The sequence below is a fragment of the Furipterus horrens genome, unplaced genomic scaffold, assembly GCF_987537825.1.
Source record: "Furipterus horrens unplaced genomic scaffold, mFurHor1.1.pri manual_scaffold_3, whole genome shotgun sequence".
Taxonomy (NCBI): Eukaryota; Metazoa; Chordata; class Mammalia; order Chiroptera; family Furipteridae; genus Furipterus; species Furipterus horrens.
In genome coordinates this window covers 6924331-6936354 of record NW_028327173.1, presented here as the reverse complement: position 1 = coordinate 6936354, position 12024 = coordinate 6924331, and the positions used below count along the sequence as shown (strand labels likewise).

At 57.1% G+C, this 12024-nt stretch overlaps 1 protein-coding gene across 2 annotated transcripts; it reads left to right on the top strand.

Annotated features, from left to right (window-relative positions):
- The first annotated feature begins 1914 nt into the window (after nucleotides 1–1914).
- MTHFR (methylenetetrahydrofolate reductase) lies at nucleotides 1915–11924 on the top strand. Of its 2 annotated transcripts, XM_090268607.1 has the most exons (12): nucleotides 1915–2086; nucleotides 2380–2625; nucleotides 3705–3943; nucleotides 4753–4866; nucleotides 7196–7389; nucleotides 8072–8322; nucleotides 8612–8746; nucleotides 8944–9124; nucleotides 9365–9547; nucleotides 10312–10413; nucleotides 11173–11292; nucleotides 11650–11924. In XM_090268607.1, the coding sequence occupies exons 1-12, from the start codon at nucleotides 1977–1979 to the stop codon at nucleotides 11845–11847; spliced, it is 2073 nt and encodes a 690-aa protein (XP_090124733.1). In that variant the 5' UTR covers nucleotides 1915–1976; the 3' UTR covers nucleotides 11848–11924. The 2 variants fall into 2 exon arrangements, with proteins under 2 accessions (XP_090124733.1, XP_090124734.1); XM_090268608.1 differs by lacking the exon at nucleotides 9365–9547.
- The last annotated feature ends 100 nt before the right edge of the window (nucleotides 11925–12024 follow it).

The window sequence follows — 12024 nt, the reverse complement described above, 5'->3', positions numbered from 1 at the left end:
CCGCGCGCCCCGCCCCCTCCGCGCACACCTCCTCTGCGGCCAAGCATCTGTGACTGGCGCGCGTGCTCTGAGACACCCGCGACAGTAGGGTGACAGCGTGGTCTGGGGTTGTCGGGTAGAGAGACCTGGCATCCGGGGACCACCACCTGGGGCGGGCACTAACCTGTGTGCGCGGAACGATGGAGACCCGCCTGCCCTCTCCAGATGGGGGCTCTCGCCCCGGGATGGGACGGCCTTGAGACAGAAGTGGTGACCCAGACCCTCGGGACCTGCGTCCTCGCTCCCTCCCGTGACCCAATGACCCGGTGACCCGATTCGCGGCTCTCGAGCCACCTGGGCGCGAGAGGCGATTTTTCGGCTCCAGCCCTTTACACCTGCCTCCTCGCTGAGCGTTGGAGAAGAGCCTTGGGTTGCAGGCACTGCCGCCCCTGGTGCCCATTGCGTCGGGTGCGCACGCACAGCTGTGGACTCCAGATGCCCCCACTGGCACGGATTAGTAAGTGCTCGGTAAATGGCAGAGGGTTATTTTGAGATCAGAGTGACAGTGCCTGGTCTGTTGGTGCTCATTGCTGGCTGTCACTTTACCTGTGCCAATCACTGGAATACCAGGATACCCGTCGAAGGCAGGGTACCGCCCTGGTCTTGGAACTCTGGGGCGAAGGAGAGGAGACTAATTTGTGAACCCACAGTTACAACCCAGGGTGCCGTGAGAGCCCAGCTTAAAATGAATAAATAGTGGCGTGAGAAAGAAGGTTGAATGAGGGCAGGTGCGTGGTACATACTAGGAATGCAGTAAGTCTTTATTGAACAAATGAAAGAGCAGATCGTTTGTAGGTGGTTCCATCTCCCCTGCCTCTCATCATCTTGTTCCCGCAGACAATCATCAGGCACTCTTGGATTTCTGAGAAAGGCCAGGTAGGCTGATCTTGGCACTCATCCTTTTCTGGCTCCCAACGGCCATCCTCACCAAGAAGCTGGAGTTGTATGTCAGAATCAAAAAGGGCATCCCTAGGGAGACAAAATGCTGGCACAGGTGTTCTTCGTCTGGTCTTGACTCCTTGACTTGGGATGTGTCGCTATGTGTCATGGGCACTTGCATATGTTTTGGGGGAGAGAAGCATTAGATTGCATCAGTTTCTCAAGACCCTAGGACCCCAAAGTGGTTAAGAATACCAGCTAGCAGTGGATATTCCTTGAATGAACTTGGCCTGATTGTTCCTCTGATGTCCATGTTACAACACACCGGATTTTCAGGACTGTGTGTTTGCATATAGTTGTGCAAGACTAGTGTTTTGTTTTAAGTGTTTGTCTACTTTTCCCCACTAAGCTGCCCAATGGCACTGTGCCCTCTGTCGGCCTGCCTGTGGTTGCCATGATTCAGGGCTTCGGCTGCTGCGACTGTGCAGTCCCTATAATTCCTTTCACTGGCTTCAGTGGTGTGTGTGAGTGCTGGCGTGCCTGGAAGTGTGGCTGGAAGGCAGCCTTTGTTCTGAGTTGGACATAAATTGATGCCCGAACTTGGGTCTGGCTGCATATGGAACCTAGCCAATGTCATGTTCTAACACCTGACCAGGTCCTTTTGGAGTAGCATGAACCCGGGAGAAATCTGGCTGATCTGTCAAGCCCTCACTCCTTCCATCCTGCACACAAATTGTTCCAAGCAACAGATGTTCCTGGCAGGACCACGCCCTTCCATACCTTCTTTGGAGAGTGACTCAGTGACCCTGAAAGTCTGTTAGCCTCATCTCCACCCACCCTTGAAGTTCCCTTCCTTCTATCTGCCTGCAGGCAGCTAGAGCTCGGCCCGCCCTCTGGCCTCGGGCCTCCAGGCCTTGCCCCCGCCTCCCTCCTCCTGACTTGGGCCCCAGCTGCAGCTGTAAGCCCTTCCTCGGTCACTGCTCCGCCCAGGAGGGGAACACCCAGCTGAGGAAGTTTCCTGTTTCTTCCTAGCCCATTCAGGTTCCAAGCTGGCTGAGATGGACCTTCCGAAACCCAAGGTCCTCCCAGCAGGGCACTGCTGCCCCTCTCTAGGAACACGGGCCTTGGAGGCTGGCATCGTGAGCCTCTCAGTGCCACCGTCCATCAGGTAGCTGTCACTGAGGATCTTGTGCTGAAGGAGCTTGCTTCTGTACTGGTGGGGGCTGTCACAAGTGGAGTGGAGCCAGGGAGCAGCAGAGGGAAAAGCTTTGAGTGAGGCAGCACAGTCCGTCAGAGCTGTGGCGTGTGGAGCCAGCCTGTTAGGGGCACTGTCACCTTTACCCCCAGCGGCCTTACCCTGCGTGGAAATGCAGCAACTCTCACCTGACCCGGCCATCATGGGGAGGGGGGTGTTTGGCTGCCGGCCGCCTCCTGACACAGCCTGCCCCCCACCCTGTGCAGCAGGAACTTGGCCTTGGTGAACAAACCCAGCGGGAATGGTGGCCCCAACCCCAGCCTGGAGGGCAGCAACAGCGGGATGCAGAGCTCCAAGCATGGCTCCAGAGGTTCCTCACCAGGGCTGGACCCCGAGCGGCATGAGAGGCTCACGGAGAAAATGAAGCGGAGGATGGAATCTGGTGACAGGTGGTTCTCTCTGGAATTCTTCCCTCCTCGGATGACTCAGGGAGCTGTCAATCTCATCTCAATGTGAGTCGCTGGAAGATTAAGGAGTCGGGCCAGGCTAGGAGGTGGGGGTGCGGGGAGAAAGTGGACATTCAGGTGCAGGAAGAGGCAGCCAGAGGGGCAGAAAAGAGTAAAGGCACAGTTGGTCACTTGATCTACAGCTTCTCACTTGTCAGTAAAAGTGCCCCCACCCCTGCCAAGCATCTGGATTTTTAGACACCCTCTTTCAACAGGTTAAAAATGTCGATTCTCTCAGCCCCCAAGCTGGATCATGAGTACAGTTTAGGAGAGCACAAAGCAGCAGCTTGGAGGACATTTTCAGCAAGTTAGGAATCTGGATTATGTGTCTTGAAGTCTAGAAATGCCAACAGAATTACGTTAGCACTTTATGAATCACAGTTCAAGTTTATGGTTTTTTACCATGTGCGCTTCTCAGGTTTCGCTCCCAAGGCCTGGAGTTTAAGGCACAAGGATGTTTAAATGCACCATTAAATGGACTGGAACACAGTGTGTGTGTGCACAGCTGTGCCACCTGAGTCTACTTCCTGAACTGTGGCCCTGCTCTGCAGGAGTGGGGGCTGCCGCACCAGGACTGGGGAGGAGGGACAGCATGACAGAAACTTGTGTCTGCTGATCTTCTTTTTTCCTGTTCCTAGAATGAGGCCCTGCGTGCCACATTGAGGGCTCGCCAACCCTTGACCCTTGAACTTAACCAAGATAATAAATATGCAAGCACTTTGAGAAGTCTACAGTACTGCTCTCTCCTGTCTCCGCAAAATGGTTGCGTTGTTGTTATGTATTATCTCCACAATAGTAAGCATAACAATAGGCAGCTTAGTGTGTATTAGGCAGTGTTCTCAGAGCAGTGGGGCCATCGATCATACTGTTGTCTGTCGCGTTGTAGATACGAGGAGACTGAGGCTCAGAGAGTTTAAGTAATGTTCCCAAGATCACACAGCTAGTAAGTAGCAGAGCCAGGATATGAACGCAGGGCAGTCTGAGTCCACCTGCTGTGAGGCTTCTCTAACTCCCGGCCCTCCTGGGAAGGCGGTCATGGGTGACGTGCCCCCAGGAATCCCTCTTCAGAAAGAAATTCCCTACAGGTTTGACCAGATGGGGGCAGGCGGCCCCCTCTTCATAGACGTGACCTGGCACCCAGCAGGAGACCCTGGCTCAGACAAAGAGACCTCCTCTATGACGATCGCCGGCACCGCTGTGAACTACTGTGGCCTGGAGACCATCTTGCACATGACCTGCTGCCGTCAGAGCCGGGAGGAGATCACGGGCCATCTGTGCAAGGCCAAGCGGCTGGGCCTGAAGAACATCTTGGCGTTGAAAGGAGGTGGGGGGCCCACGCTGCTCGCTGGGGTCTTGCTTCCCCAAGGGCCTCTTCTGTCCCTGAAATGGCCCTTTACTTTTCTTTGGGGCCCACATGGAGCATGCTTAGCGTCATCCCTGCTGGTAGCGTCAATAGGCGCGGCCCAGATGGAGTCACCTCTTGACCCTGAGGTTGGAGTTCAGTCAGGAATGCGGCTGATGCCTGATAACCCTCTGCCCCGGCTGCACAGCTTCATCGATTGCTGGTTGCAGCCAGCTCTCGGCCCAATGAAGACTGCAATTCTGGCATTTGTCCCAGAGAGCAAATAGCTGTCTGTGCCTTGGGCCCCAAGTGTGGGAAGAGGGAGCCTCAGGGCTGGGGCTGTGTGACCCTGTGCTTCCCACCACAAGACCACATCTCACCTGCGATGAGTAAATTCTCCTGGGAACCAGGAGCTCCAAGAGGGGAGGAGGGCAGGCAGTGGAGTTGGGTGAGGGTGCCTGAACACACCCAGATTTGAGTGGGGGGGGTGGGCTCTCAGATGCTCCAGGCTCAACTAAGAGCCCTAGATTGTCCCCTGGTGTCCCCTGCTCACCACCGCCAGCCCAGGGCCTGCAGAGTCAGCGCTCAGTAAATGTCTGGTGGGCTGGGCACTGCCTCCCTCCTATTGTTTACCAAGCGCTGTGCTAGGAGTAGGGGACACGGATCTGCATAACATGAGGGCTCTGTGGGGGAGGAGCTCACGGGCCTGGGGATAGGGGTGGGGAAAGGAACAGAAAGGCTCCCTGGAGACAAGCGAGCCCCAGTGACTGTGACCTTCACCCACCCTGCAGACCCCGTTGTCGGTGAGCAGTGGGAGGAGGAGGAAGGAGGTCTCCCCTACGCTGTAGACTTGGTGAAGCACATCCGCAGCGAGTTTGGTGACTACTTTGACATCTGTGTGGCAGGTGAGTGGCTAGAGTGTCCCAGCGGGTGGGGACAGGGAGGGGAAGGAATGAAATACCCAGAAAAGCACAGAGAGCCCGCCTGTACATATTCAGTTCCAGGTCCGGCAGCCCAGGGCACTGCGGGGCTGAGCCTGTGCCGGATGAGGGCTGCGCAGAAGGGAATTAAACAATGTCCGGCCTCACAGTCTGTCATTGCTACCGGCCCAGGCTACCACCACCCCTTAGGTTTTTGTTTTTCTGCCTTGTCGTGCTGTTAGCCCGCTTCCTGGTCTGTTCTTCTTTAAAACAAAAGAGGAACATTTATTAAGAGGCAGAGACTCTCAGGACCCAAGGTCAAGCCCTGACTGGTGTGGCTCATTGAGTTGGGCGTCACTCTGTAAAGCAAATGATCCGCGGTTCAATTCCCAGTCAGGGCACCTGACTGGGTTGCAGGTTCGGTCCCAGGTTGGGGCGCGTGAACCCCCATCTCTGGCTCCTACTGCACACCTTAAACACCTGCTCCTGAGGGCACCTGGTCAGACTGACTAACAGGCCTCAATGTCCCTTCCAAATTCTCGGGAGAATCAGATGAGCTCAATGCTAGTACCACTGGCTACAGCCAGGAGGCAAAGTTTCCCTGCTAGAAACAGGTAAACTCCTACCCCCCACTAACAGGGCTGGACCTCCAGCTTCTCAGATGGGGTCTTGGGTATGGTGAGGCCGAATTCCACGGATTCATTGGCACGTCATGGTGGCGTGACATTTTCTTCTCAAATACTTTAAGGGAAATTATACTTTTTTATATTAAAGCAAACACAGCCATACAATGGAGTAGTGTATCAAAAGGATCTGAACTTAAAAAAAAATAAGCCAGGTGGCTTCAGGGAAATTGCTTGTTGCGGGTGACTTTGGCCTTAGTCCCAGGCCCGTGTGCAGTTCCACTCTTCTGAGTCAACAGGGGTGTTTAGGTGGATGAGCCCGGGTGGAATTAGGAACGTGGCAGGCGTTTCCAAGTGTTCGCGGCCACGGCAGAGTCAGCTAGTTGGGGAGTGGGCGCTGCGCCGTGGACACTAGGCGGTCACGGGTGGAAGCCAGCAGAGCCGCGAGCGTACAGGTGCTGTGTGGTGTCGTGCGTCGCTCATGAGAAAGCGCGCGAGGAGGAGGATCAGTGGGCTGGAAAGCACCAAGCTGGCCAGGACAGCCAAAGAACATAGGACCCGAGCAAAATCCTGCTGGAAGCAAATGCTACACTTGTTTGGTGATACCGAGGTTTTATAGCCATTAAGTTTCAGTTGTTAAAACCTCTTTTGTTTCTGAAGTTCCTACTGGAAAAATAGCCTTGTTGTTGAAAGTATAATTCTGGTGCTTAATCCTCGCACACCTCATCTCTTACACCCACTTTTGATGACTCAGGGTTTCTTAAGAACGAAACTGCTTGGCTTGGGGTCCTGCCCTTGGCTCGGGCTGAGGAAGCCAGTGTTCTGCCTGCAGTTTCATTGAGGCCTGCAGTCTTCCTGTGCGGGCCAGGCCGATAGTGAGTTCAGGGAAGGGGTCATAGAGTTTCTGGAGCTAGTGAGGAGCCCAGATCAGGTCTGCTCCTACCCCTGGGCAGTTCCGGAATCCATCTTGGTGTCCCTGGCATGAGGCTGTCCTGGCCACCCCAGTGTTTTTGTGCCCCAGGAGCTCGTTATTTTGTGGGGGCCACTTGGTCCATCCTCAGGCAGCCTCTGAAACTGATCCTGGTTCTTCCATCAGAAGCATCAGGGAACAGGACTAATAAGGGACTTGTCTAAGGCGAATCCTTCTTCCCTGTGATGGACCTTGGGCCATTTAGAAATAGTACAATGTTCTTCTCATTCTTTTCTTCAAGCAGAACATTTCCACTTTCTGCAGTTCTTCCTCACGTGACATGATGTCTAACTTTTCACTGTCTTGGACCGCTGAGTAATCTTAATGGTAAAAGCACTGCTTTAACCCAGTGCCTGGAGGCCAGTGCAGGAGCGGTGCTGACTGTGCTGAGTGTAGCCTCTTCCCTCTTCCGTGGCCACGAAGTGCAGGCCGGGTTTGCCTGGCTGGGTGCAAGGAACAGGAGGTGGGACAGTGTGGGAAGTTTGGAGCAATCCGCCCCCACGCTTGGGAGGGTGGCTCGAAGCCACCTCTCATCATAGGTCATCTCCAGGGCGAAGGGGCACATCAGTTGTGAGCCCAGCCGCTCACTGCCTCCACCCGTCCCTGCTGTGGACGAGTCTGGAACCGTGGAGGTGGAGAGCTGTTTCCAGCCCTCGGATTTCTTCCTTCCTCACCTTGAGCAGGTAGAGCCAGCCTCTCCCCACTGCCATCCCTTTGACAGGTTACCCCAAGGGCCATCCCGATGCAGAGAGCTTTGAGGCCGACCTGAAGTACTTGAAGGAGAAAGTATCTGCAGGAGCTGACTTCATCATCACCCAGCTTTTCTTTGAGGCTGACACGTTCTTCCACTTTGTTAAGGCTTGTTCCAAGATAGGCATTACCTGCCCCATCCTCCCCGGAATCTTCCCTATTCAGGTGAGGGACCCAAGAGAGCTGATGGACTCCTTCCATGCCCCTGTCCTTGCACAGGCCGGGACCAAGGGTGAGGTGCTCAGTTCATGGTCAAGTTCTCTGACACCCACTGGATTTCCTGTTGGGGGCTCCTTGTAGAATGTTGTCTCCCCCGCCCCATTGGGTTACCTCTCATTTCCCCCCTGTTGGAGGGGCCTATGGTACTTTGGCTTCCTGACAAGTGTCACTGCCAGGGGTTATTTTAACTCTCATCCTTAATTTTGAGTGAGTCAGTGTTTCCCATACTCGGCTGTCATCAGAATCATTTGACAAGCTTTTTCAAAAGATGGACTTCCAGATCCCATGCCTAGAAGTTCCGATTCAGTAGGTCTGAGGTGGGGCCTGGGAATATGTACATTACCTCTTAAGTTTGGCAGGTGACTTCTGGTGACCCCTGAGGTCTGGGAACCACGGCGCCAAAGGGCTGGCTCGGACCAGTGGCAGGAGTCCTCTGAGAGGGGCTTTCCTCTGCAGCGCAGAAGAAGCAGGGCCAGGCAAGGGTTCTCGGACAGTACGGTGTGACTTTCCTGGGTCACTCTGTGTCACACTGCAGTTGACCAGGATACCTGGTGGGTGTAGGAGGGGGTTAAGCAGGGTGAGGGACAGGGCGGGACATGTCCTCACAGCCCCCTGGTGTCTCGGACAGAGCTACCACTCCCTGCGGCAGCTCGTGAAGCTGTCCAAGCTGGAGGTGCCACAGAGAATCAAGGATGTGATCGAGCCGATCAAGGACAATGACGAGGCCATCTGCAACTATGGCATCGAGCAGGCCGTGAGCCTGTGCCAGAAGCTGCTGGCGAGTGGGCTGGTGCCGGGCCTGCACTTCTACACCCTCAACCGCAGGACGGCCACCACTGAGGTGCTGAAGCGCCTGGGCTTGTGGACGGAGGACCCCAGGTGAGGCCAATGGCCCCGAATGCAGGGTGGGGACCACAGAGGAAAGTCAGTGGGCAGGAAGTCAAAGAGAAGTCACAGGAAGAGTGCGCCCTGCAGTGCTGGCCGCCCCGGGGGCGCAGGGGGCTGTCTGTGCTGTGGCTAGCGGCACACTTAGGGTTCTGGTCTCAGCGGGAAATCCATGTGCACCCCAGTGTTAACAAGTCAGATCGAAGAACCCAGGCTCAGTGGGTTCCCCCTCCCTGCTGCCTCTAGCCAGACCCTCACCCTGTCTGTGCGCTTTCTCACCCAGGCGTCCCCTGCCCTGGGCCGTCAGCGCCCACCCCAGGCGCCGGGAGGAAGGTGTGCGCCCCATCTTCTGGGCCTCCAGACCAAAGAGTTACATCCACCGCACCCAGGACTGGGATGAATTCCCCAACGGCCGCTGGTGAGGTCTGCAGACAGTCCTTTGCAAACGGGTCTGAGTTCTTGGGAGGCAGGAGGCAGAAGGAGTTTGCAAGCTTACCTGACCCTTGAGGAACAGGAGTTACAGGAATGGCCCCCTCAGCAGCGTGTGGGACAACTGTCCTCTAAGGAGCCCAAGGTCAGGAGTATGCCTTGACCGCTGGGCTCGTCCTCTGCCAGGGGCAGTTCCTCCTCTCCAGCCTTCGGGGAGCTGAAGGACTACTCCCTCTTCTATCTGAAGAGCAAGGCCCCACGGGAAGAGCTGCTGAAGATGTGGGGGGAGGAGCTGACCAGCGAAGAGAGCGTCTTTGACGTCTTTGTCCACTACCTCTCGGGCGAGCCAAACCAGAAGGGCCATCAAGTGAGTGGTGCTGGTGTGGGACCCCTGGTTACACCCCCGGCCCCGTCTCCCTGTGGGCCTTCCCAGCCTGAGCCGCACCTCTCTGGTCTGCACGTGGCATCCCGGCAAAGGGACAAGGGTGAGTTGGGAACCCCCACCTGCAGACCTGGGAGTGGCGTACGGAGGCAGAGATAGGCTGCTTCTCTGATGGAACCCAGGGTTCCAGATCCAGCTGCCACCCTAGCCCGGCACACCCTCCAGGTCACTTGCCTGCCCTGGAATGACGAGCCCTTGGCGGCCGAGACCAGCCTGATGAGGGGCCAGCTGCTGCGAGCGACCCGGCAGGGCATCCTCACCATCAACTCCCAGCCCAGCATCAGTGGGAAGCCATCCTCCGACCCGGGCGTGGGCTGGGGCCCCCGTGGGGGCTATGTCTTCCAGAAGGTGTGCAGGGGTGCACAGGGCTGCCCCCTTGACTGGCACCCAGGGGCCCCTTCGTCCTGAGCGGCCGTGGGTCAGCGTGGGTGGGCCCTGTGAGTGCTCTGAGCCTCCACTTCCTCAGGTGGGGATGTCTTGAGTCACGTTCCGGGCAGGAGATGTGACAAAGCAGAAAAGCTTAGCACGTGGGGAGAACAGGGAGCGTTCTGCAACGGGGGCTGTTACTGCTCTTCCGAGCTGACACCTTTCTCCTGCGGCTGCTGGAGTCGGACAGACCCTCCCTCATCTGTGAACTGGGCACCAATAGGGCCCACCCTGCAGCATTATGGGCATTAGAGCAAATGAATCTCAGTACACCTGGCTTGTTCTCTGGTGGGCAGTTGGTGCTAGAGAAGCCCCCAGTGTCCCTGTCACCACCCAGCGAGCAGGTAGGTCCGAATGTGGCAGGCCTCTCACACAAGCCTTCGTTTGCCCAAGTGGGCCTCCGTGGCCTCCCCTGATTGGAGGAGGGGTGGCAGGTCCCTCGGACCTGTCCAGCTGAGGAATTCCACATACCTGCTCCCCTCCTGCTTGCTTATATATCTGCCGACTCCAGTTCTGCTCGGTCTACGTGGCCACCAGTCCCGGTACCTCGTGCCCTGCCACACCGGTGCACATGGGTCCCTCCCTGGGGACGGTGAGGGGCAGGCATCTGACTGGTGTCACTGAGCACCGAGAAGGAGGCCAGCAGGGACCTGGGGTGGCATGACGGGTGCCTGTCTCCCCCACAGGCCTACTTGGAGTTCTTCACTTCCCGGGAGACAGTGGGGGCGCTCCTGCAGGTGCTGAAGAAGTACGAGCTCCGGGTTAACTACCACATCGTGGACGTGAAGGTAGGCCAGCTCCGGGCCCAGACAGCGCTCTGTGGGGTGGCATGCCAGCCCGAGGGCATCCACGGCTACTTCCCCACTGGGCAGGTGCCAGCCTCGGGCCCGGCCAGGTCTTGCGCAGGACAGACATGCCAACAGAGCCAGACCCCCACGCGGAGGCCCGCTGGTGGATAATAAGGACAACACAGTTCAGTATGGGTGCTTGGGACCCCGGGAGGTCACAGAGGCTTCTTGGAGGGCCCTGCGTGGCCTCAATTTTTAAGGACGAGGAGACGGGTGTTCCCGGCAAAGGCATCATCTGCAGGCCTGTGGGGGCACTGCTGGCTGGCGTCAGTGAGGCCCAACTGCTGAGCAGGGGCTGGGTCCTCCAGGGTCTCCACGGTCCTTCTTGAAGTTGGCTTTTCCCCTACAGGCAGGAGGGAGCCTTTCCCAGCAGTGGAGTGGCTTGGCTCCGAGTTTTATCTTAGGCAGGTCACAGTGGACAGCTGATGACTAATGGCCCAGGAACACTAGAGTCAGAGGCCCGCGGGGTGGTCTTGAGTAGCAGAGAGAAAAACCAGCTGAGCTAGACAACCGAAACTCCTGGGTGTGGAGCTGATGGTCCGTAGGGAGGAGGAAGGACACGTCCAAGGTGGCCTCTAGGTGCCAGCTTTCAGAGCTGGAGGGAGTGGCAGCTGCAGGGTGTGGAGCAGGGGGCTCCTGGGGCAATGAGAGGGCTCTTGTTTTTGTCCCATCTGCTCTGACCTCCCCCTGCACCCCCAGGGTGAAAACATCACCAATGCCCCGGAGCTGCAGCCCAACGCTGTCACCTGGGGCATCTTCCCTGGGCGAGAGGTTATCCAGCCCACGGTGGTGGATCCTGTCAGCTTCATGTTCTGGAAGGTAGGGGCCTGGGAGCAAGCCGGCCCTGCCCGCCTGGAAAACCTTGGACAGGCAGTACCCCTGGGTCCCCAGTATGTAGGTGGAAGCCACACCCCCACAGCTGACAGACTGGGCCTTCTGGCTGCCCCTTGGCTCTGAGTCAGTTTATTTCTGGGCAGGGCGGAGGGAGGTGACGCTGGCAGTGAGCCTTATTCTGTTCTTGGAAATGTCCTCCTGGGCTGTGGCAGAGGCCTTCGTGGTACTGAGCATGGGGCCCTGGCCCAAGGGCAGCCCCGTCACCTCGCCTGTGTGTGATGGCATCTGCACCTGTGTATGTCTTGTGTGCGACTGTGTCTGTGCCTGTGTGTGCGTGTGCAGGATGAAGCCTTCGCCCTGTGGGTCGAGCAGTGGGGCAGGCTGTATGACAAGGAGTCCCCGTCCCGTATGATCATCCAGTACATTCACGACAACTACTTCCTGGTCAACCTCGTGGACAATGAGTTTCTGCTGGACAACTGCCTGTGGCGGGTGTTGGAAGACACATTTGAGCTTCTCAACAGACCCACCTCGCAATGAGAGGGAGACTGGCTCCGTGACCCGCACCCTGACATCCTTAGCGGTGGCTGGTGGTGTCCCGCCTCTCTCCTCCCCAGGACTGGTTCTCCTGGGGACCCCATCTTTGTCCCTCCCCAAGCCTCGGCCTCCACTCCCGCACATACAATGGAAGCTAAACTGGGGTGAGGCTTCCGGGCT

Bases quoted from the DNA above. Each gene is read 5' to 3' on its own strand.
- MTHFR (XM_090268607.1), top strand. From the start codon at position 1,977: ATGGACCTTCCGAAACCCAAGGTCCTCCCAGCAGGGCACTGCTGCCCC. The intron at 7,390-8,071 runs GTGAGGGACCCA...TGTCTCGGACAG, and splicing joins CCGGAATCTTCCCTATTCAG to AGCTACCACTCCCTGCGGCA. The intron at 10,414-11,172 runs GTAGGCCAGCTC...CTGCACCCCCAG, and splicing joins ACCACATCGTGGACGTGAAG to GGTGAAAACATCACCAATGC.